Source organism: Pholcus phalangioides, unplaced genomic scaffold (genome assembly GCF_987345545.1).
Source record: "Pholcus phalangioides strain wild (caught in Gottingen) unplaced genomic scaffold, Ppha-v1.0 ptg000014l_1, whole genome shotgun sequence".
In the NCBI taxonomy this organism is placed as follows: Eukaryota; Metazoa; Arthropoda; class Arachnida; order Araneae; family Pholcidae; genus Pholcus; species Pholcus phalangioides.
In genome coordinates, this window is record NW_028301607.1 from 17,087,321 (window position 1) to 17,113,263 (window position 25,943).

The following is a 25,943-nucleotide window of genomic DNA, read 5'->3' on the forward strand; positions in this document are numbered from 1 at the left end:
TCTTGTTTTCATTTGGAGATATCTCATCTCAGATTAAAAAATATATATATATATATTTGTCTATCCTCTAATAGCCATTTCCACTCGTCAGATGCACAGTTAAGAATCCAATTAAAACATGTTTGTGAGTGATGGGACAGATCATCCTGAACAGGCCCATCACTTATGTAAATAGACCTTTAATGTGGTTCATCATTTCACTATAGCACATAAATTTACTTGAAAAAATCTGAAGCAGAAATTCATCACAGCAAATTGTATCCATTGTCAGCATTATTAACATAGAAGAAAACAATAAATAGTCGAGCCTTTTATGTGACCCCAAATCTATACCAGCCATCAACTTCAACTAATCCCACTAATATGTTTTGACAAAAAAAGATCAGTAAAAAGAAAAAAAAAACATCTCTTTTCAAATTAAAAAAAAACTACCTCTTTATTTGATCACAGAAAAGATGCATGTAAAAAAAGGAACAAACACTTTCTTTCGTGAAGATGAATGCCATGTACAATTGAGACTATGACGACTAATTTCTCTCTCTGGAAAGACCTGCGACTCTTTTCATAAAAACAAGAAAAGAAGACCCTTTACCGCATTCGGTAGTCGAAACAGGCATTCAGATCCGATAATTCACCACTAAATTCAATGTCTATGGAAAAATCAAGATCTCTCTGAAAAATAGGGGAGGGGGGAAAAGAGAATAAATAAAAACCACCTGAATGAATGAATTATCACAAATGTAATTAAATTTTTCTTCACAATGTTTTCACACATTCATTTCAAGTTGACAATTATATATATGATAAGCTAAAAACAAAAACAAAAAAACATTGCCGCTGTGGTGGTCGAGTGGTTATAGTGCCGGACTCGTGATGCGAGGATCTGGGTTCGAACCCCACAGTGGTGGTCGGCTGAAGTTGGTTTTCTGTGGTTCCCAACTTCAAGGCGCAAATGCGAGCCGATCTCCCCGTTAAAAAGTCTCGCCACAGAGAGCAACAGTCCTACAACGGTAAATCATTCAACCATAACACTTCACTCATAGTTAGTAAAACTGGGGGCAGATGACAGCACTACACATAACAAGCATTACACAGAAGCAAACTTTACGTCAGGTTGCACTACACGTACACTTCCGCATGTACCGATTGGTTGGGGGGGGCTCCGCGGGCGGGCGGTGCATGTGTGGTGTAGCAGTAGTAGATAGGGGCTCGGGGATCCATGATGTTCTTAAGTCAGCCACGTCGTTGGGCAATTTGCCTGTTGTGGCGTTGTATTTGTATTATGCAAAATACAAATGACTGAATACCAAGCAAAGATATGTTTCAGAAAGAAAATTCACATTCCTCTGTGAGGAATCAAACCACCAACCTCTCACAGTCTGGACAAGCACTCCACCATTTAAGCTACAAAAGGACAGACATTTTCTTCCCTTGTAGGATATATTTATGCTGAACGGGACTGTACAGTGGGCAACCTCCTAGCTCTGCTCACTACTTTACCACACACCAACTCCAGTCGTATATTGCTATATAGCAATTTCAAACCAGTGGAGTTCGGTGGGAAATTAAGGCGTGAGCTATCAGTAGTTGCCTTAACCGACTGACGGTTTGAGGGTGTTGAGAAAATCTACTTGAAAAAGGTTCAGGTAATTGTCACAAAACTGCTTCGAAAAAAATCCAACCATTTTTCCTTCCCCCCGTACAAACAGCGGGATATCGGATTTAGTGTTGTGTGGTTTGAAATTTTTGTTCCGCCCACTGTTGAATGCTTCTTTGTAGGAGAGGAAAAGAAAAGGTGTGTTCTCTCGTAAAAGAATTCAAACTAAGTACAATACTTGGCTTTTTGTGGGCTCGTCTTTTTTTCCCATTCCTCTGCCAACGTATTTTTTACTTTTCAAGTAAAGATCTGGGCAAAATGGAAGTGATTACACACGAGCGCTGATTTGAACAACTACCAAATTATTTTACTCAAAAATTTCAACAAACTTACCGTATTCCCACGCATTGGCCGGTATGCCGTAAAACACGAGGGGCACCAGCTTTTTGTATGTTGTGGTCTTGGCCACTTTCGGCATGCCGGAAAAAGTGAGGTTATAATAGGATCACAGCATGCATTCAGCTGAATCAGTGGACTTTCCGAATAAAGTTTATATATATATATTTTTTTTTCTAAATCGCTCTTCCTCGTTTTCTTTAAATATTAATTTGTCTCGTTCTTCCTCAGGAATAAATTGAATCTATGCATTATCTTGTGTTCATAAAACTTTGAAAAGAAAGTATTTTACTTACATAGTTCCTGAATTTTATTACTCCATGCCATCTGATATGAATTCAACTGTCAGCCTTCATTCATATACAGGGCCGCAATTAGGGGGAGCAGACGGGTCTCGTACCCCGGGCGCTGAACCCGAGGGGGTGCAAATTTCATTCTGAAACCTCTCCCTTACCATTACAAGAGGGCGTAAAAATGCGCGCTTGCCCCGGATGACCAAGCATCTAGTTGCGGCCCTGTTCATACGCATGTATAGAAGACTAATCAAATTTTACCTTCTTTCAATTACAGTACCGACATTGAACAATATTTCAGATTCTCTCTGAAATATTTCATTTCCTTCTTCCTCCCATTCAGTTATTCATTCTAATATTAAATATTCAACTGTTTATTTTCACTAACATCCAGTAAGAGCCATCATTGTTGGCTCCGCGGATATGTATAATTTATTTTCCTGATAAGAAATTAATAAAAAATAAAGATATTCAAGAATTTTCCAGAATCCGTGAATCAAATTTATCGGCATTCCGGAAAATACGGATATTTTCAGCATGCTGGTATGCCCCACTGTTTCCCGGCATGCCAGCTACTGTGGGGGAGTACGATAATTGTTTTGCTAAGAAATTAGTTTTTCTCACTAATTGAATTCAATTGCTGTGGCCCGTTTGATCGTTAAATTTCTTCCTAAAAACATTATTGTGCAAATAAATGTTATGTTAGGTTGTTTGACCTCAAGACCTGTAAGACCTTTCTATTATGTGGACAATGGTGCTATTGGAAGAGCCGTTGCCAGAAATTTCTTGTGGGTTGGGGGAAGGGAACTGACAGTGCAGTACTTAGTCAAGATTCCACAATATATAAGTAAAATTCTGGCATTTAGGGGGATGACTGGCAGTGGGGGTGGAGCCAGAGGATGCAGTGAGTGCTCGAGTACCTACAGTATTCTGTACCACTGATCTGAGCACCTCCAAAATTCATTCAGGGATCAATAGTTTCCATGTAAAGCTCAAGTCAAGCACCCACGGTTTCGTAACTCTTCCGACGTATCTAATGGCTGGGCCACCAGATCACTATCTTAGATGGAAAAAAAAAAGTCAGTCAACCATTTGGATGTTTCGTTTGTACAATGAGCACACTTTTTATAAGAAGTGTGAGTAAATGACCACAGAAGATACAATAAAAAAATTGTATTTTATTTTTAAATTTAAATGTACTTTTTTTTCGTTCAATGTTGAGGCATTGTGCTTGGTGAGCACGTACAAGCTCATTCATGTCCTGTCACATAAGTGTGAGGAATTGATGGATGAGCTGCACATTTTTTTTTTTTTTCGTACGTAATGCTTAATCATAAGCCGTGGCTCAGCTTTTACAGCACAATACTTTTTTACTGGATTTTCACCCGTGGCCACTTAGTATATTCTAGAGCTACTGTGTCGTCGCGTGGACATCATTCTGGGATCTCATCACGAGCATCCAGGTTTGTACCTCACTGGCGGCAGAGTGGTGGTCTACCGAAGTTTGTTTTCTGTGGTTTTTCAACTTAATGAACGGTTACAGCAGCGGTTCTCATCCTTTTTTTACTCGCGGAGCCCTTTTCAGTTTATAATTTCTATGGCGAAGCCCTGTTTCACTCGAGGAACACTTTTTGCATATAATTTTTATGGTAGAACCTTGTAGGCCTCTTATTTTTTATTTATCTATCAAAGTTACTGATTTGTTTTATTTTCCTAGAGTCACCGCGGAGCCCCTGGGAAGTGGAGCACCGGTTGAGAATCGCTGGGGTTACAGGTTTATCCTGCTTGAAAGTTCGAATTTACTCATGACCGGTCAACAATGTGATAACATGCTTATATTTATTTCCACTTCCAACAGTTTTTTTTTTAATTCTTACTATAACCGATAAAATTTAAAAAAAAAAAAAAGCCACACGCGAGTGCCCTTGCCTTATTTATTTTTTAGAACATTGCTCAACGAAGTGATGAACAATGATATAAAAATGTATATATTTGCATAAGCACTGGTACTATCTGAAAATTATCAACTGAGCAATGAAATGTTGCAGAGATTGAATACATGCGTGGATTTAGGTATTGCAAATGAGCCGCATTCTCGATTTCACTGAACATTAGCATGGCATAGTTTGCGCAAAGCTAATAGAATTCTATACATGTTATGTACGCCTTACCACAAATGTGATGCGCATACGTTCCCATATGCTTTCTCTGTGTATGTTCGCCCAACTCTGGTTCACAAGTATGGGCTGATCCAGGCATAGTCCGGGGGGTATAATGTCTTCATGGGGCCTACATGATAAAATTCTGGCACACAATAATTTTCGAAAGTATGTAAATATGTAAGCTGTTACTTCCATCGAAATATTGAACCCCCCCCCTTCCCGTAAATCACTTTGGACGCGGGAGGGGGTGGGTTGGCGTGATCTTGGCATCACTGCCCAGCATATAACCTTCACAAGAGGGAAGCTCGCTGGACTCTAGAGGCATGACAATCTTGACAGACACTATGACAGTCTTTGTTTATAAAATTTTCGCTTTCACTATAAATTTTTTCAAAAAGAAAATAGTTTGTATACTTTGAAACGGTTTAGTCTGCTGAGTGAGGTTAGGGGCCCAGGCAAAGGCCAAGAAACAAGAAGTGAGAAGAAAACATGGTCCAAAGAGGGTTACAGGGGGTAGGGTAAAGGAGTTAAGAAACACTGGTATCAATTATGCTCTGCGTAAATAAACATGATACTGTATTTGGTTTTCTGATGTAGGGCTTTCCAATCACATCGGATAATTGAGGTTCTGCCGTATCGTACTTGAGTAGTGATAAAGAGGTAAAGATAAACAAATGAAAAATAAAATTAAAAAATTTCGCCTATACTGTAAAAAATTAAAATCACTGGAAAGCCAGGATGTCACAATTCGGGGGGGGGGGGGGAATTCTGTTTATCTCTATCTTGCATTCAGTGTTTCGCAGTCAATGAGTTTTAATACGATGTAATTTTTTCATGCCAAAATAAAAGTGAATGCCAGTACATATCCTACAATCAAGCGATAAGAATTTCTATAATAAGATAAAGACGTGCCTTTTAGGTGGGGCATTTCTTGCTGAAGAGCAGCCTTTCTTATACTTTCTGAAAATTCCTCTTCGTTTACAAAAGGATTAAGGCTTCTTTGAACTGACTATTCGAGAGCTGCTTGTCAAACGTCTATCTGCTAAGTTAATTGAAAACTGTCCCCTCCCGCCGAAGAGGCAGAAGCCATTTTGTCGTTTTCAACGCCCAGCGCTGTTGCGAGTACAATGGTCATTTTGTGGAGAAAAGAGAGGGGCGTATGCTAAGCCAGCTTAGTGATTCTTTATGGGGGGAAAGCAAGGCAGTATATTTACGGCCAGGACCATTTGGAAGTCAAAAAGTTCACACGTAAAAATACGGCCTAGACCGTTTGGAAGGCATCAACTTCACACGTAAATATACGTGCAGGACCGTCAGTCGGTTAAGATTGGTAGGCAAAGAACTTATTTTCCATGTCCTTCAGCCAGATTCAACCTTCATGGTTGAAGGCAAGCGTTCAGCTCAGCTAACTGCTCTTAATGAAAATAGCCCCAGATGGTGACACACACCCTTGATGGATCTCATTGTTTTCTTGCTGCTTTAACGTTGAAAAATTTGCGATAGCGGAAGCACAAGATATATCCAGTCTGGGGGCTCCAAAAAATTTGCGAATGCGGTCACGGGTAGTTGCGTGGGTGGTCCTGGATTTTATTCGTTGGTAAAACAAACACAAATGAAAATTTTTCATGGCATTCTCACCGGGGGATAACCGACAAACTTCCAAGTCGGGGCCCCATGTGTACAGGTTTCATTTTGGGGGCCCTGGATGAATCTCATTCTTTTCTGTTGCAGAATTTGCAACAGCGGATGCCCGAGATAAAGACAGTCTGGGGCCCCACTAAAAGTATGCGAATACAACGGGCAACTGATTGGGGGCCCTTGCTTCTATTCATTGGTAAAACGAATACAAATGAAAAATTTTCATGGCACTCGCAGTGGGGGATGACCCTGGATTTTATTCGTTGCAAAATTGAAAAAAAATGAAAAAATTTTGTGGCCCTTACAGGGGTGTGTCCGACAAGCTTCCAGGTCAGTGCTCCATGGGAATGTTAATAGGTTCTAATTCGGGGCCCCTGGATGTATCTCATTGATTTTTGTTGTTTAACATTCTAAAATTTGTAACACATCGGTAGCCCGAGATATATCCAGTGTGGGCCCCACTAAAATTCAGCGAATTGAATCTGGGGCTCCAGTTTCTGGGGTGCTTGATGAATCTCATTTGTTCTTTATCATTATTTTTATTAAAATTCACTTCTTCAGTAAGCTGGTGCTTTCACACGTCTCTTTCCATAGCACGCTGATGAAGTGGGACGAAATAAACAAGATATGTTGTGAAGAGAGGTGGGGGGCAGCGCCCCCTCTAGTATATATATAATTTCCTGCATAAATAATCCTCAAATACAAATTTTGCTAATACATAAAGTGAAAAGATTAAGATGAAAACAGTTTTAATTGCTTGCATGATGTAATTAAGCTATTTTTAAAATAAGACGCCCTTCTTCACACACATCCCATCCATTCATTAATATTAGAACAAAAACAAAATGATCTGAAGGATGCTTAAAGTGCAGATAAAGCACAAATGTTTATGGTCTGACAGCAAAAAATTCACTTTGTAATGAGAAGTTTTGTAATACATTTTTTTTAGCAATTGTGATAATGGAGTTTCACTGTAATTAAGTAATATGGTTTTTTGAAGTTTCTTAGTATTTAAAGATAAGCAAACAACTTACATTATTTTTAGGATTAGGACGCATACTGAACACTCCATGGACTTCCTCTCCTCTCTTGACTGTCAAATAGCTGTTGAAGTAGAATATTGTTTGTTTCCAATGGGTGTATGGAGCACCAGGTGCTGCAAAAAAACCAATCACACGTCAAAAACAAATTTCATGAAAACCTGAACCACATTCAATACACAATTACATAACAAGTACAATGAAAGTGCAAAAACAAAAGAAAACCAAAGTACAAATATTATTTCATGAAATTTCAAAATACAGGTGCAGTGAATGCAATACAAAAAATAATTATAATCTGCTTATTTATTAAAATTGAACAAAATATTTAATTTTATTCATGCAACTTTAACAAAAAAAAAACCAAAAAAAAACACTGCATCAACCACATTAATCAATGGTGGCACGAAGTATAAAGAGTGAAAAATGAAATTTTTAAAACTGGTAAAAAATTTAGGTTTTCGTATCTAGTTCCACTGATACTTCAGCATTAGATGCTGCTCTATCAATATATTTTGAGGTCTCTATATTGGAATGTATTAGGAAAAACCCAGTCACTACTGATATAAAGTGTTTTGTAATAAAAAAAGAACAGCAGTCAGTTACATATAAAACATTCAAAATTGTGAAAGTTTTTACTCCGACAATTACCTGTAGAGAAGCCAACTCTCTTATGACACTTTGTGAAGTCTACGGTGAAAAATGTAACAAATGCTTGGACATAGTCATCACGTTGGAAGGACAATACAAATGGCGTACAGAAAGACAGCTCTTCTGGTTTAACTGTATACAAATCAACTTCCTGAAAGAAAATGTTAAAAAGCTATGGAATCACGTCAGCATAAAAAAGTTGTAGCACCTGACTTAAAATTATGGACAGTCATTTTTAGGGGATGGGTCCATTGTACTGGAAAATATTTAAAACAGCTGAATCACACTGCACCGCTTTCATTATCAATGTATAATTTTTTTTTCTTTTTACCTCTGAATTATTTTCTTTCCACACTTTCCTGTTTCAGACTCAAGTGAGAAATAACTTCTGCATGTTTAATAATTATTCAGGTTTACCTTGTCATCATCCATGAGGGCATTCCCAACTACCACATTAACATGAAACTTTTGTTGCGAAAAAAAATAAATTAAAATATGGGGAAGATTTTTTTAAATGCTGTCCACCTGAACTTTTAAACTGCTCCCAACGTGAATAGGTGAGTTTAGTAGGCTGCTGAATCACTTAATACAGAGGCAGAGGAGGATTTTTCTCTTGTGCACACAAACACAGGTATACAATGCGAGACATAATTATAAGACACTCTTAAATTTGTGAAATCACAAGGAGCAAAGTAAAAAATATCAAAAATTTAAAGCTGTTTTATGACGGCAAAAAAATAACTTTATACCAAATATTGGAAATTTAAAAAAATATTTTAATTTTATGGAAAAACAGAAAATGTAGTATGGACAAAATTATAAGACCCCAATTGATTTTTGAGGGAAAAGTAAAATAAAATTCAAACAAATTACATATAAATTAATCAATATTTTGTACAACCACCTCTGTTGCTGATCAATGCAATTTGGCATGGATTCAACCAAATCAATAAGTGTGTCACAAGAGACATCATTTCAAGCTTGTTATATGGATGTTCGATGGAAGAAAATTGCCTCCTACCTGCGTATACTGATCTGCAAAGCATGCCCCACAAGTTTTCCATGGGGTTAAGGTCAAAGGAATGAGTACGGTCAAGAAATAGCATTGATGTTTTCATGCTTGAACCACTGCTTTGCGTGACCCGACACATGAATTTGACGCATTATCTTGTTGGAATATGCAGTATTTGCCACAAAGAACTTCTTTATATATACTATAGGCCCCAGTGTAGTGCACCAATCTAGGGCACCGGTGTGTAGGCGCCTATCTGTAGGACCGGTTGTTGAGCTCCATTATCAATGATAATAACAATCAGAAGGTTTTAAATAAAAACATGTTTAATTCGGTACGGACACATAAAAACATAGGACATCACATAACAATGGTTGCTTGCCAACTGCGAAGAAAAACATTTGATTTTTATCGCAACTTGCGTTGCTAGGTAACAATCATTCGCACCAGAAAATTGCGAGACGGGACGTCATCATTTTTCCGCAATCGATAAAAGTTCAAGTAGAGGTCGCTACAATACCAAGTTGCTCCTGCAAAAGTTCTACGTAGCTTTTTGAACTCATCCTTGAGGGTAGAAAAACTACAGTCTTGGGCAGAAAATGCTCCCCAAACCATCACTGAACCACCACCCATTTGACAGCACATTAATTATGGCGTTACAGACCTCAAAACATGCCAATATCAGGGGTGGGAAGTGACTAAGTCCATTTCGGAGCAGCTTTGGAGCAGCAAATTCTGGATTTGGAGCAATTTTGGAGCAGCAAAATGTGGGATTCGGAGCAGATATTTATAAATTGGAGCAGTGAAATTAACAAAAATATTTTCATTAACCTTTTACCCTTTTCAAAATAAAACTGCACTGTCTTTTGCTATGAAACATCTCATCAGCAGCTTGATTTTTGTTTTTGGTGTTTTAGGCTTTTGACACCTTGTTTGAAAGAGCGGCTGTCATAAAATTTTTTGCACCCGTCTATTTAAGATGATTTTTGCTTACTGAGGACACTATTTGCTGCCTTGAACAGCAGCACTTCAAATGAGCTAAAAAAAATTTTATAAGTTTTTAATTTTTTTATACTTGGAAAGAAATTGTTGCAAAATGGGAGAAAATTTCGGAAGTATCAACTCGATGTTTGGCAATTCAGCACTCATTATCTGGCGAGATTGGCGATCTGACACTCGTTATTTGGCGAGATTGGCGATTTAACGCTCGTTATTCGGCACCATTGGCGATTTAACCCTCGTTATTCAGCAACATTGTTGATTTAGCGCTCGTTATTCGGCAACATTGGCGATTTAACACTCGTTATTCTGCAAAGTTTCTAAACTAACATTCGTAATTCGGCGGACATGCGCTTTTTACTCCCGGAATGACAATTTTTTTCACGAAACATCGGGATTTAACACAATGACAATCGACTACAGTAATTTCTGCTGCTTCCAGTGACGACTTTTTTTTTTAAAACGGAAACACTCGAATTTGCACTTTAAAGCTGAAAGGCATTGCAAACCATCTTCAGTTCCACGATCACGGACAATATCGGGGTTTCGCGATGGAAAGCCCGATCAGGGGCCGATAGTTTAAGTATAGTGGAATAAAACACGCTCTTCTCTCTCGTAAAGTAACGTTTCGTGGCTAGCAGGAACAAAAATTTTTTGGCGTCCTTTCCGAAATTCCGGGCATACTGTAGCAAAATTCGCTATTTGGCGCAGAAAAATGCGAAAATACGCTATTGGAGCAGGATGGCGCAAGATATTAGTTTTGGCGCAATTGGCGCAGAGTTCCCACCCCTGCAATATGAATGGAAACCATCTGGACTATCAAGATTGATTTTTTTGTCATCGGATAACAGAGCTGATGAGTCCAAGGCATGGTATGTTTTGTGAGAGACAAATGATCCTGTTTAATGGAGGTTTTTCTTGATTTTTATGAATTTGATGTTACTTGTAAAACTTAAAATTCTAGAAATTGTTCGCTGTGAGCACTGAAGTTGTAAGGCAGATTTTATGTTTTTGGATGACATTTTGCTCCTTAACGCTAGAGCACAAATTGTGCTTTGATGGGGCAGACAAGCATGGAGTGCACCCAGATCATTTTTTGACAAAATCACATATTATACGGTTTAAAAAAATTTGTGATGTCACAGCAAGAACATCCAATTTTACTTGCTATATACATTTTAGAAATACCCATGCCCTGCAATAGCAAAATTTCACGAATTTCACTTTTTTGCAGCACTGTACGAGTGATATTTTTTCTACTGATGAGGTACTTGTAAAGAGGGAATATTTTTATTAGCTCGTTATCCAGTAATGTAAAAAAAATAATTTGCATAAAGTAACGCAGTGCTACCTACTATAAAATAGTGGAAATGAAAATATCTTATATTTCTGTCCCACTAATTTATTACTGCAATTCACAAAAATATTAAAATATCTAAAACTATTTCTCTGACGTCCTTGTAATTTCACTCACAACTGTACACAACATGAACAATATAATTCAGTTTCATTATTGTGGAAATATTCTTTTTTTTTTGCGAATATTTGTAGCGTCTTATAATTATGTCTTGCACTGTATCTACGAATATTAATTTAGGGTTAAAACAAATCTTTTAAACATGTAAATATTATACTTGTTTCAGAAATTTGAGCAGTTAATTAGCAAATTATTTGAAGTAAAATCAGTGAAACATCCTATCAGCAAAATCTCTTAAGTCAGAATAGTTTTCCATCTTGACCTTGATGTCTAACTAGCTATCATTCTAATTGCTGAGCAACCTGTGAAAAAGTGTCACACCAGCAGTTCTGAGTCAGAACTGATGATCTGACCTTCCTTACCTGGGGTCACTCATTTGTGTACGTTGAAATGTATTAGGACTTATAACCTTCATTTGCCATTTTCATGTATAGGGTATAAGTACAAACTTCACCAACGTTGAATTCATATACACTGAAGAGCCAAAAAAACTGGTTCACCTGCCTAATATCGTGTAGGGCCACTGCGAGCCCGCAGAAGTGCCGCAACACGACGTGGCATGGACTCGAGTAATGTCTGAAGTAGTGCTGGAGGTAATTGACACCATGAATCCTGCATTCTGAAAATTCGTAGGAGTAAGAGCGGGTGGAGATCTCTTCTGAACAGCACGTTGCAAGGCATCCCAGATATGTTCAATAATGTTCATGTCTGGGGATTTTGGTGGCCAGCGGAAGTGTCTAAAGTCAGAAGAGTGTTCCTGGAGCCACTTTGTAGCAATTCTGGATGTGTGGGGTGTCGCATTGTCTTGCTGAAATTGTTAAGTCCCGTTGGAATACACAATGGACATGAATGGGTGCAGGTGATCAGACAGGATGATTACGTACCTGTCACAGTCGTATCTAGACGTATCAGGGGTCCCATATCACGCCAACTGCACTTGCCCCATACCATCACAGAGCCTCCACCAGCTTGAACAGTCCCCTGTTGACATGTAGGGTCCATGGATTCATGAGGTTGTCTCCATACCCGTCCATCAGCTCGAAGCGATTGGAACCGAGACTCGTCAGACCAGGCAACGTGTTTCCAGTCCTCAACAGTCCAATGTCGTGTTGTCGGGCCCAGGCGAGGCATAAAGCTTTGTGTCGTGCAGTCATCAAGGGTACACGAGTGGGCCTTCGGCTCCGGAACCCCATATCGATGATGTTTCGTTGAATGGTTTGCACGCTGACACTTGTTGATGGCCCAGCATTGAAATCTGCAGCAATTTGCAGAAGGGTTGCACGTTTGTCACATTTAATGATTCTCGCCAATCCCGTTCTTCATGATCTTTTTCTGGCCGCAGCGATGTCATAGATTTAATTTTTTACCGGATTCTCGATATTCACGGTACACTTGTGAAATGGTCGTACATGAAAATCCAAATTTCATCGCTACCTCGGAGATGCTATGTCCCATCTCTCATGCGCCGACTATAACACCACATTCAAGCTCACTTAAATCTCAATAACCTGCCATTGTAGCAGCAGTAACCGATCTAACAACTATGATAGACACTTGTTGTGTTATATAGGCGTTGCCGACCGCAGCGCTGTACTCTGATTGGTTCCATATCTCTTTATTTGCATATGCATGCCTCTACCAGTTTTTTGGCTCTTCAGTTTACTTGCTTTAATATCAGAACTTATTTTCAATGCAATTTTTTATGATACATAATTTAAAGAAAATGCTTTTCATGATAAACTGAGGAAAATTTAGTGTTACTGGAATGAAAAAAAATATTTCCAGTTATTTTATTTTTAGTACAGTAGAGTTAGGAAAGTTAAACCCTACTAAGGAGCAGCTGGAATAATCCTTTTTCGTGAAAATAAAAACACATTAGATAGATAAAGCATCAAAATAGAATAAAATTACTACCTTTAGCAACCAACTGGAAGAAACCACCTGTTTGAAATCAACAACATCAACGACAGGTTCAGAAATGGCAACATTCCTTATGCAATCCATATTCATCCCATAGACATTTTGCCACCCTGAAGCATAAGAAAAATACATACATAATTATGCTATTAGGCGATTTGGGAAGTTTCTTCATCCCCTAAGAAAATTTTTTGACTGAGGAAACCGACATCAGTTAAAATAGAGTTCCAGATAAATGGTCACATAAATCAAGGTTCTACTGCATTATCTTACTTACACGAAATTTTTTCATCCTTGTATTTCCTATCTTCTATGGCACATATGTATAAACAAGTTTTATCAGGAAACATGACACCTCCAGGTTTCTAGAATATAAAAATATCTTTTTTCAACAGGAAATACTCTACGACCATAATATATTACAATTCAAATGGCTGTTCTTATTTTCATACGAACTGAGTATAAATTTATAAAATGTGTGCAGAGACTGCCCATATTTAGTTTCAGCTATCTGGAAACTGATTGGTTCATCAAGAAAAGTTGACTAAAGTCCATTTTGTTATATGCAGATGAGTTAATAACCTGGTTTCAAAAGGCAAGGACTTAAGGTGTTTTAACATATTTTGGTTAAATTAGGTGGCAAACATTTGCTTTGGCAATATTTTAAATGTAAAAATAAAAACACTTTTATACTTGGTGGAGAGGGGAAGGTTGAGGAGGTATTTTTCCCCCCCCCCTAGGAGCTAGGAAAGAATGGGTTCCCCGGGGCACGTGTGAACCAAATTTTTATGCATCCTTTTCTGAAATTTTTGGTATTTGACATGTTATAGCACATCAGTGACATCTCTGATTCAGCCTTTTATTCACATGAATTTTTTTTTTAAAACTAGCTTTAAAAATTTCAGAATACAAAAATTTAAAAAGACCTAGAAAACTTGGTAAACACATTACTTACCAACCATTTGTCCCGAGCATAAAGTACAGTCTCCAACATTGACTCATAAAACAAAGAATAGCCCATCCATTCAGATATAATTACATCAACTTTATCATTTCCAGGAAGATCAATATCTTCCACTTTCCCTTTGATTATTTTCACAACTAAAAAAAATAGAATGCAAATGTAAGAGGGTTTGCTCACCTACACTGAAATATATATTAGATTAATATAACAAAGCTAAAAACTTCAATTTCTATTGTTCATTTTGATTTGGTGACTTTTTATTTTAACAATTCAATTTTCTCGTCTACACAGTATTTTTAAAAAACCCCATACTTGGATTCAACCAAACCTGCCAGAGTTTGTCTGCATTTTTATTTCCCCAAAAATTTTTTTTATCTATGGGGATAATGAGATATGACTGTGGGAAGGAAGATGTACTATATAAGAGCGCCCTCTGGTGATGAGAGACGCAGGCGTATATGTGGGAGAGACCAGATGCGTCCTCCCATGCCGACGCTTTTGTTTTATTGTATGTATAAATTAGACCAATAGAATAAACTGTTTAAGTGTCCGTTAAATGTGTTCAATTTTTCTCCATATGACTATCTGTGCAAATACAGCAGAATTTCTCTTAATCAGGCTAGCTTTTTTTTTTTAAATAAAAAATCTTGTTAAATAGGGATACAGGTGAAATTCCAGTTAAGCAGAATTAATCAAAAAGTGCTCTAACGAATAGCAATATATATATACACCAGAGATGCCACTGGACTCTAATTGGGATCCAGGTTATTTGAAAAATCTGGGTCCTTTTTGAGTGAAAGCGGGTCCCTCTCAAAAAAAAAAAAAATTTATCTTGAAAAAAATTATGCCCTTCCCCCCAATAATTCACTGGTGTCTCTGAATTTTCTTCCAGTATAATCCAGGTCTTTGATCACCTGCTTATATTTCTTTATTGAGACTGAGCAGTGGGTCATGTTCTGGGTAAGACAAGAAGATATCTGTGAATCAAGTGTAATTAATTTCTAAAAACATGTTCTATCCAAAAAGGTTCATTTACTTTCATTGCCTACTAGTAGGAAAAACTTGCAAAGAAGCTCATTAGCACTGAGAATTTAATGTATGGAATTCTGCACATGTAATAAATCTAAAACAAATATACAGTTGATCCCGCTTATAACGTTTCTCCCATTTAGAATGTTTTTCCACTTGGTACAACTTATTTTCATGGTATTAACAATAGGTAATTCTCATTGCGATTTCCTGTTTAAAGTGTTTTCCTATTTATAACATTTTTTATGACGGTTTTTGAAAAACGTTATAAGCAGGATCCACTTTAATTAACAGTTGAAGGCACACATTTATATATTTACTAATAATCAATATATAAATTCCCTTCTGGCTAATTTTACATTTTGTTAAAAATATCTTAGCATTTTCAATATCTTCTGATCAAATTTAAAGCAAATCAGATGCTTTCTCTCCTCTCTCTCAGACACTTATCTTCTCATTCTCTATTCATACTTTGGTTATCCTGGTAAAATGATTTTATTTTCCTTCCCTGATGGTCCACCATTCTGATCTGTCACCATTTAACTGCCACATATTTTAACACCTGAATATGGGAGCTATGTCAGATTTGTGTTGGAGAAAGTTAACAGTGTGCTTATGTGTGTGCCCAGCATTTGGCGTGTTTTGTGTTCAGTAGGTGGTGCCATCTATCTAGCGCCGCAACTAGATACTTTCTCAAACGGGGCAAGTACACATTTTGGCACACCCATGTAATGTAGAAGCAGCAGTTATAAAGGGTGAATTTGTGGCTGCTTCCTTCGCCCCCATCTCGCCTCTATAGTGATTATCTTTATATTAATTCACACAAGAAAAAAATGTCAAAACCGCATGGGAGCATTGCCCCCCATACTGCCACATTCACAATATATAATTTACATATTAATGTAAATATTATACATATTATATAACATTAAATGTAATATCCAATATATAGAATATTATATATAGTTATTAAATATATTAAAACATTGCCAAACAGGCATCTGCTAATGCGTTCTCGCCACACACAAGCAGGTTTCTGATAATACATCGTACCACTTCAAAAATATAAAGCAAAAATATTCATTGTCTGCATGCAAAATATAACACATACACACACGTTACAATATGAAATTTTTGAGTGTGTGTTTTTCTGTTGTTGATTCTTCAACTATCTTGCACACCTTTTTTTTAAAGAGCCATTCAGATTAAGTGGGTTTTAGGATTAGCAGAATTTTAGTGTATTTACCATCCATATAACTTTTAAAACTGCAATGAAAATCCTATATAATGATCCTTTAACAATATTACTCTCTGGCCCTGATAACTAGCATTTCTCCAATCTTTTGAGTAGTTACACAGGCATTTTACTGTGCATTGTTTTCCATTAAAAATAATTATAAACCACATAATAATAATAGAATCCACTTGAAACTCACTATGATCAAGGTTGTTATCCTTCACAATTTGTTCAGCAAGCTCTACAATACTTGAGCATTCCACCTATGTTCAAATAAGTAAATAGGATTCTATTTAATATGTGCTTTCCTTATTACATAACTGGCAATAAAATAAAAAAAAAAAGTTGCATCAAGAATTAAAAATAGTGAATTCAATTATTATTAAAGCTCACATCCCATTTTTGCAAAACTGAAACACCTTGGAAATGTAAACCTCGACTTCACAAAAGCCCCAAAGAAATACTATCCACATGTAAATGCATATATCACAGGGGATTGTGTTCTGAGACTATGCTTTACAGATGTGTAGGTAGAGATGTGAGGCGAGAATATTCTCGGAGAATGAGAATATTCCGAGAATATTCTCCTGGATGTAAAAATTGGAGAATAATCGAGAATATTCATTTTTCTTTTAAATAATTTAAATGTTTTCACTAATTTTGTTTATATTGTGAGATATAAATCAGTTTTCATTGCCTGAAACATTCACAACAAAACAATTTTTGTGTAATCACCCCGAATGACAACTTTTAGTTCGAGAATATTCTCAGAATATTTTTTATCAAATTCAGTCGAAATTGTCAATTTTAGCTAATTGAAAAACATTTTTTCTTCAGATGACCCATTATCCTTCACTTATTAAGACACAGCACTAACTTAAACTTTTTTTTCACTGAAATTTAAAACACATGATATGGGCAGCACAATATTTTATTATACACCGATTGGCCACAGAAACCTTCCCACATATATTCTGAGAATATATCTCCTTTACTCAATGAAGGAATAGATTCCTGTTACCCCCCTCCTTTTTTTGTTTCTAAAGAAGGGCTGAAGGTCAATTCCTGGGAAGTCAAATCTTCGAATTATGGTTTTGGGGGACAAGAATTAAGAAAAAAAAATGGTTGGATAATTCAAAAGATATTCATTATATACCAAGGTTTTACTCTTCAAATAAAGGTTCAACCTCTATTTTTGCCAGAATTTCAGAAAGAAATTGTTAAAACAAGGAATTAGTTGAATCAGAGTTCGTTAAATTAGTGGGGGGGCCTGACTGTACAGTTGTATATTCAGTAAAGTATGATTTAAAATGGTGAGCTATTTATTATTCTACTGACTGACTGTCCCCTTTCATAATTGTCATATGATGCAAAAATAAATTTGCTTATGCTAATGAATTCGAATGTGACAAAGCAATTTTATCAAGTTTGAAAGTTATTTTTAAAAAAAAAGATTACGTTACACCACATTTCACATGTAAAGATCATCTTTCATATTTTTTAAAAACTAATTTGCATCTGCAGAAGAAAATAAAGAATTTTTTTTTTTTTTTTCATCTTACCCCATAGACTTTTGCTGCTCCAGCTTTTGCTGCAAACATAGAAAGTATCCCAGTGCCACAACCTACATCAAGGACTGTCTTGCCTTTGAATAAATGCTTATTATGATAAACAGCATTTTTATAAGTCAATGTCCTGACTTCATCTTTCAACATCTCCTATATATGAGAAATTTTATCATTGAATATTAAAATATAAAATAATACAGCATGAATGCTGATCAACTTTTTCTGATAGTAACAAAAATTGCAATAAGATTCCCAGGCACCAGGTTGCCATGACTAAAAAATTGGTATTTTCTAAATGTGATCGCCAAATTAGTTCTAAACATGACCCAAAATTTTCTGATTTCATTACAGGATGACTTTTAACCCTTTAAGCGGTTTTTTAAATTTTCCTGATCTGCATCTTTTATAGCTGCCACATTAGAAATAAAAGCGTGTTAAAAACTCAAGATAATTCAGGGTGACTGAAATAAAGCAGATCAAGTTCGATGAGAATCTTGGGATTGCCACTATAAGGGTTAATATGTGAAGGAGCCATAAAGTCAGTATTCGTGCCTGGAGTTTAAACAGTGATTGACAACTTGCATAGCTGACGAGCAGACCTGAAGGTTGTAAAACTGTTTTCTTGAACCATGTGGTAGCCATTGGTACAGCAGAAAATTTTTGCTGTTTGCTGATAAAGTATCCGCCAATGGGGGAAAAGAAAACAACATCTTGATTGTTGTTGAAACAGTTTTGATTAATTTTCATTGTGGTTTTTATACCTCAGAAATATACTGTTTTACTTTTAAATTCAAAGAAAAACAGTATACAGTGATTCACTACAACAATATTTTTTTTTCTTGAACTGGAGAGTACCATTATAGAAAATTCACTGCATTTCTAAGATATAAACACAGAGATATAACATACTAAGATATAATATTCTAATAGTACAAAAGGCACATGTAATTGAAATATGTCAATTTTTTGAGGTTGGCTTACTCACAGGTTTTGAATTTTTCCGACAGGTACTCCTCCATTACAACCATGCCAATGGCAAATTTTCTTAAAATTTATGCCTCTTGTTTAGTGTTATTTTTTTTAAGAGAAATGTTATTTATACAACAATTCCTTTTTTTTTATAACAAGGTGTGCGGAAAGAAGCAAGCTAAAATGTGCCAATTTGTTGTCGAAAATATGTGGTATGATTGTAACAGAAGAGTGCCTTTTGACTTTTTAGTTGTCCTCAAGTGAGGTAGTAGTCAGCTAGTACACAAGTATATGGGTCACCGCCCCCCCCCCAAAAAAAATGTACGTTCCACATTTTTTGAAATGAAAAATTCAAAGTTGAATTTTCAAAATAAAATTGATCTCAAATTATAGCCAATGATTTGAAGTTTAATATTCCATAAATATTTTTCACTTTTATTTTTGTAATATTTTATTTTATTGGGGTTTTATGACTGAAAAGTAATGGATTTTATTCACTCCATTACAAAAAAAAAATATATTTATGCTGTTTTTACCCCTTAAAGTAATGAAATCACAACTTATTAAGTACACAACTTATAGTACACAACTTAACATATGCTAAAAAAGGACAGTTTAAAAAATTTGACTTTTTTTGTCATTTTGATGGTTTTTCAAAATAGCATATAGAAAAGTACTTTTTACATACATTTAATTACTTAAAATCAAAACTTTATTTCTGACAAACAATAGGTAGGTGATTTATAAACATCTTAGTTCGAAGTGCTCTTTAATTTTTTTTGCCTGTGAACTGCTAAAAAACTAAGTTGGTAACTAAATTTTAAGTTACCGATTGTTCTTTCCACATGATAAGTAGTTAAGTACATGCTCAATGGATAATTTTTATAGAGGCCAAGAGCAACTAGCGCATGTGCACTTCGGTCTACTCAAATCCACGGAGGGAGAGAGATGCAACGCGTGGGAGAATAGTAATAATTTTTTTATTTATCTGGCATTCACAGGTGTTTTTTTTTTAAAGCTCATAGCTTCCATAACAATGGATCCAGTAGAACTTACGAATACTGTGATCAGAGCCACATAATATATTTTTTTAAAGAAGAATAAATTTATTCACTTTCACTTATACAAGAGGGGAAAAAAGAATGCACAACATATTATAAATTGATGTAAATATTGATTATATGACATTTTAATCGAATTTAGAATAGATAAATTATATGAATTATGTAAGCCGAAAAGATTATGGGAGAAAATTCTTGGCATTCGTAGAAAATTCTAAGGGTTAAAAATTAAATAATAAAAATGCATTAAACAAAAACTATTTAAAAAATTTTGAAATTATTTTTCAAAATTTAATGCAGATGCTATTTTTATGTTAAATATTTGATTATGTATTTTTACAATAGATGGCAGCAAATTCGTTCTGGGTGAGAGAAATATTCCAACTCCCCCCCCCCTCCAGTTTTTAATATATAATAAATCTTCCACACGTGCACCTGATATATTTTTGAATCTTCAATTTTTTTCAACTCCTAACTGCACATCGACCAAATATTCTGTAGCTTTTTCCAACATCGAATAATTTTTAGCTTGTTTGTTAAGGTAGTTTTCATTTCTATAGTTTAACAAACATTCATGGCGAAGATATTCTTCAACAAACTTGGAGGTTGTGTCCTCTGGCCACTTCACTATCCTATATTTCTGCGGAATTCTAGAGAAATGGTAGGAGACGACGGACTAGACTAAACCCCTCGAGAGAGAGAGAGCGAAAAGACCACTCTGAGTGGCAGGCCATGCCAACTGGCGCATGCTCATAGGTCTACTTAACCGAGAAAAATAGAACCATCTTTATTTCACTAAATTACTAAATCACTTATGCACTTGCCACTTACCAACTAAACCCGTGTAAATGGCCCTCATCGTCTGCATACATTGTAACATACTTGGCAACTTATTAAATTTAGTTACCCACTTAATCACTTACTGCGTGTAAACAGACCTTTATAACAAGGAAAGGCTGATCAGTGTAGTGTATTTAGTTTCTTAATAAGGCCTTAAACACAAAAGAAACCACACCATACACTTCTCCACCATAAGTAACTTTAAGTGGGAGAAAGTTGAAATAAATGGAATTTCCATGATATCGTATTTGTCGGGTGCATGGTTGGAAAATGAGAAGGTGGATGTATGCATCTTGATTGGTTGGAAGAAGGATTTGTACAATATTTTAGTAGTTAGTTTACTTGTGTTTTTGGTCTTTAAGCCTTTGAACAGAAGCCTTTTAGTCTTTAAATGAGTGCATGATGGCAAACCGTGATAGCAAAAAAAAAGTTAAAGAAAAAGTGACTATTTTTTTCAAGAAAAGTAGTCATCCTTACATATTTTCGTCAAATACACAGCTAAAGTAGTTTGTCTCATTTGCAATGAGAGTGTAGTCACAATGAAAGAATACAATATTAAGAGACATTACGATACCAATCATAGTGCAAAGTAGTTTGAATTGGAGAGACATTTTTGAAGTGAAAAAGTCAATGAACTGAAATCAAAGCTAAACTGTCAACAGTCATTATTCTTTGGAAGAAATGAACAGTCTGTGTGGGAAAATTGTGTTTGTGTAAGTAATATAATAGCAGAAAAAATTACGAAAAACGTGGAAAATCATTTGTTGATGGAGAATTCATTAAAGAATGTCTTCAGTCTGCACTTTATGTGCTTTGCCTAACACAGACTCAAGCTGTTTTGAACATTAGTTTGTCTGGTGTGACAGTAGCAAGACGCGTGAGGATCTGTCAGCAGATGTATTCAAGACCTTCAAATCCAAATGTGAGGAATTTTTTTGTTTTACTCAGCAGCTATGGATGAATCGACGGATGCAGCAGATACCGCACAAGTAGCCATTTTCATTCATGATATTGACAAAAATTGTTAAGGAGTTAGCTAGTGTAGTTACACTTAAGGATACCACACAAAGTTTTGACTTATATTCAAGTTTTCCAGAAACATGGCCAAATATGAGTTGCACTTACACACAACATATCTGCCATAACTACAGATGGTGCTCCCTCTATGACCAGTCAGAAGACAGTGGTAATCACACTGATAAAGTCAGATGCCAAAAATGTGAAAATACGAAGATGATGGCTTTCCACTGCTCATACACCAGGAGAAGTTATGCAAAAATATTTTCTCCAACTTTGAAAATGTCTCTGTTGTAGTGAAAGCGGTTAACTTCATTCAATCCAAAGGACTTAACCATAGACAATTTCAAAAATTCTTAGAGTATTTGGAAGCTGAACATGGCAGTGTTATTATACAGAAGCAAGCTGGTTGAGCTGGGGAAAGATGCTTCAGCACCTGTTTTCCTCGAAGGTGGAAGTTGATGAATTCATGAAATCCAAAGCAAAACATATTGGAGAGTTTGAAGATAAAAAGTGGACGAGAGATTCTGCATTTCTTTGTCGATATCACTGGTCATCTGAATGATCTAAACTACCGATAACTGGGAAAAGATCTACTTGTCCATAGTCTTTATGACAATATGAAAGCGTTCGAAACTAAATTAGTCCTCTGGGAACGTCCGTTGCAAAACAAAAACTGCATACATTTCCCTAAATTACTGGAGTTGGTAAATAGATTTACAATTTGGAAACCGGACGATTATGTACAGTACATTTCAAATCTGCGAATGGAATTCAGCGGCAGATTTTCAGACTTCTCCGAGAACGCAATTTCTATGAAAATGTTTTCCTCACCATTCTCGGTTTATATTGAAAGTGTTCCACCAGAGCTACAATTAGAATTTCCAATGTGATTCTGCAGTTAAATGCAAGTTTTTGAAATTCCTTCATTAATTGATTTTTATTCTAAGCATGTGTCTGAAGAAAAATATTCAGAAATATGCAAACATGCATTGTTCATGTGTTCTATATTTGGCAGCACTTACACATATGAACAGTTGTTTAGTCAAATGAGGAATACAAAATTAAAAACTAGAACACGTTTGACTGATAGGCATTTGGAAGATACTTTATGAATAGCAACACAATTTTTACCCAACATTGAAGCTTTAGTCAAGCAAAAACAATGTCAAGTTTCGCATTAATTTAGAAATTACATCCACTCACATCCATAATGTAAGTAACCAAAGACTACTTTTTTTTATTTGGTAGGTAATTCAACATATACATGCATAAACAAAAATCATCCATTTTCATTGTTTCATACGATATAAATACTTAAAATAATTGTTCTTACCCCAATTCAGCTTAATTTTTTTTAAACGAAAATGGTACATAATGGAATCATAAAATATGTAGTACGCGTCTCATTTTAATGTTGAATCTGAGCGTACCTAAGATCAACCTTTGACAGGGTGGGGAGGTGGTGAACACACTGAGATTAATTGAAGGCACAAGAAATCTCTGAGAAAAATTTAGATTTAGCAACTTTCAAAACCATTTTCAAATAACAAATGTATTAATATAACAAAAAAGTCATTTTTTGACACTATAATTTAAAATTTTTTTAAATCAATCAACATTAATATTTGTTAAAACTAATTGAATGTTTAAATTTTTAAAATATTTTGAAATATATTTGTTTGTGATCGTCTTTGGGGTGGTGCCCCCTACTACCGTTAACGAGTGGCCCTCGAGCATAAAATGTTGAAGACCCCAACCATAGATCATAGTATAATAAAAGAAAATCACACAAATTTATTTATTTTTTAAATTTTTAATTGAAAGTTCATTAAATACAGCACCTCATTGGCACCGGAGCCTACAGGGCACACCCCCTCCAAAGAAGCAACGTTCCAAAGTAACAAGTCCCTCAGTAATTCATGAATATTCAATGTAATCCCAACGTGCATACGCCCTTATGAGTCGCATACACGATGTCTATAGCAACCCTAGACCCCCATCCCAATTTTATTTTTATCAGAGCTCCTACAATGAAACATTCTTTCTGACACAAGTTCCGCGAGCTCGACCATGCACTATGAAAATGAAGCCGGGTTCACACCAATCCAGACCTACCGCACTGAACCACTCAAAAACCTGGCTTTAGCCCACAGATGGAAGCAGTTTTGATGGAAAACAGGTTTTTGCAAGTTTGGGCATCGAGTGGAGTGGTGGGTTTAGACCTGCCTTTAAAGATTGCCCTCTGCACATACAAAACAGATTGGCTCTGAGTTTGTCTTCTCCCAAACTCTCTCACATGCGTATACAAATTCATCGTTACAGTAAAGATCAATGTAATTTTAAAAAATAATAAAACACAGCATAAAACTAAAAAAGACCCAATTTTTTTTAACCAATTTCCTTAGTAGGCTATTCAGAGTAGCTTTGTAGTTTATTGCGACCGTCCGTAAAAACTATGGACAATCCGTAGCAATTGACAACTCTGGAAGTGGTATAAATCTTGTGTTTATGCCTATCACATTAATGATCCAAAGTGGATTGGGGGGTTTAGCCTGTAAATAAAAATAATAGTTCTGTCCCATTTCATTTATGGTCATTTCCCAAATGACTAACAGCATGGACATCTTAAGAAAAACTTCATGATATGAAAAAAAAAAAGCTTTTCATAGGAAAAAAAATCTAAATATTAATGTCAATTTTATTCGTCAATAAAATATATAAAACGTGATTCAAGTTGTTTGAAAAAAAAAATTTAGATTTACGCCAAGTCTCCCTTTTCAACACATTTTCTCAAGCTGGGAAAGCCAGATTTTGAAGCTTTGCTACAAACAATTAAAAAACAAAAATTAGATGCCATCTGAAACAAATTAAGTAGCCTACCATATGACAGAGAATTAAATGACGAACTAGAAAAAAATTACAACCAGAATGCTCTGAAAATTTGTAACAAAAAAATTAGTCTCAAAAATGGTTTGTAAACTCTTTTTTTTCAGGAATGACACATATACAGTATATTTACTAGTACAGTATATTTACCTACTATAAGTAACACATATCACATATATTTCTTATTATCGACAATTTATCCTGTTTTCATGACATCTATATACCTTCAAGACCAACTAAAAATTTTTAGAAAAATGTCTAGGGTTAAATATAAAACTTACAGCAGTGCTGCTAACGAAAATGTTGGTGTTAAATAAACACTTCATTTGAAGAAAAACTCATCACACCATTAGTTTTATAATTGGATTCATATACAGTGAAACTTAAGATGGGCATTTCATGAGATGGAAACCTGCCTTAAATGGAATCAAAATATAGCCTGTGTTCAATGATAAGTGCTTTTATTTACACCTTTATAAAATGGAAAATCCGAATCAGAATATTTCAGTCCATTGATGTTGCGTTTTGTACAGGTTTCACTGTATTGCTTTTTAAAAATCTATAAATTGAACAACTCACCTCGTGTATACCGAAGTGGGCATACGAATCAAAATAATAGTCTTTGGAAGTCATTTCCTCTGGCTTGTAAGTTGTCAACCCATTTAGTTGTTCATTGCACCTGGCACAGTATTGAGACTTCTTGGTCAAAGAAACTTCCTTGGATTCATTAGGTGTACTAGTGGACACCTGCAACAGAACAAACCATAAATGAAAACACATTTAAAACAATAACCATACAAACAATATTTGCTTTAAAAACTAAAAAATATAATTGACACTGACAATCAAATTTCTTTGAGGCCAACTATTTTTTTCTTCTTCTGGAGATGGGGAGGGGAGAGAATGGTCTAAATCAGTGTTTCTTAACCTTTTTTGCTCATGGCTCCCTTTGAACTATACTTCTTCTCGTGGCTCCCACGGTCTTTAAGAAATCCTTTCTACAAATTAAATTGATTTTTCTTCCATAAATTTATACTGAACAAAAATTTTGTAAATAAGATTGGTCTTCAGACCACTGGGCAAGAACTTATTGAGTGTCATACTTTCCCCTCTAGTTCGAGTTTTATTCAGGGCAGTCTCAACATCATGGCCCTTAGGCAAAGTGATGTGCTGTGCCTGTACTTAGC

At 35.7% G+C, this 25,943-nt stretch overlaps 1 protein-coding gene across 3 annotated transcripts in view; it reads right to left on the reverse strand.

The window, feature by feature from the left end:
• Positions 1 to 417: 417 nt before the first annotated feature.
• LOC149078221 (protein arginine N-methyltransferase 8-like) overlaps positions 418 to 25,943 on the reverse strand; it is a 30,328-nt gene continuing 4,802 nt past the window's right edge. For all 3 annotated transcript variants that reach the window (XM_089241817.1, XM_089241818.1, XM_089241819.1), the window contains exons 2-10: positions 25,336 to 25,503; positions 17,975 to 18,130; positions 16,612 to 16,675; positions 14,138 to 14,283; positions 13,460 to 13,547; positions 13,180 to 13,295; positions 7,778 to 7,928; positions 7,121 to 7,242; positions 418 to 672 (exon numbers count right to left, since the gene is read on the reverse strand). In XM_089241817.1, coding sequence (XP_089097943.1) covers positions 589 to 672; positions 7,121 to 7,242; positions 7,778 to 7,928; positions 13,180 to 13,295; positions 13,460 to 13,547; positions 14,138 to 14,283; positions 16,612 to 16,675; positions 17,975 to 18,130; positions 25,336 to 25,503 — 1,095 coding nt within the window. In that variant the 3' untranslated portion in view covers positions 418 to 588. The remainder of the gene's footprint in view (positions 673 to 7,120; positions 7,243 to 7,777; positions 7,929 to 13,179; positions 13,296 to 13,459; positions 13,548 to 14,137; positions 14,284 to 16,611; positions 16,676 to 17,974; positions 18,131 to 25,335; positions 25,504 to 25,943) is intronic.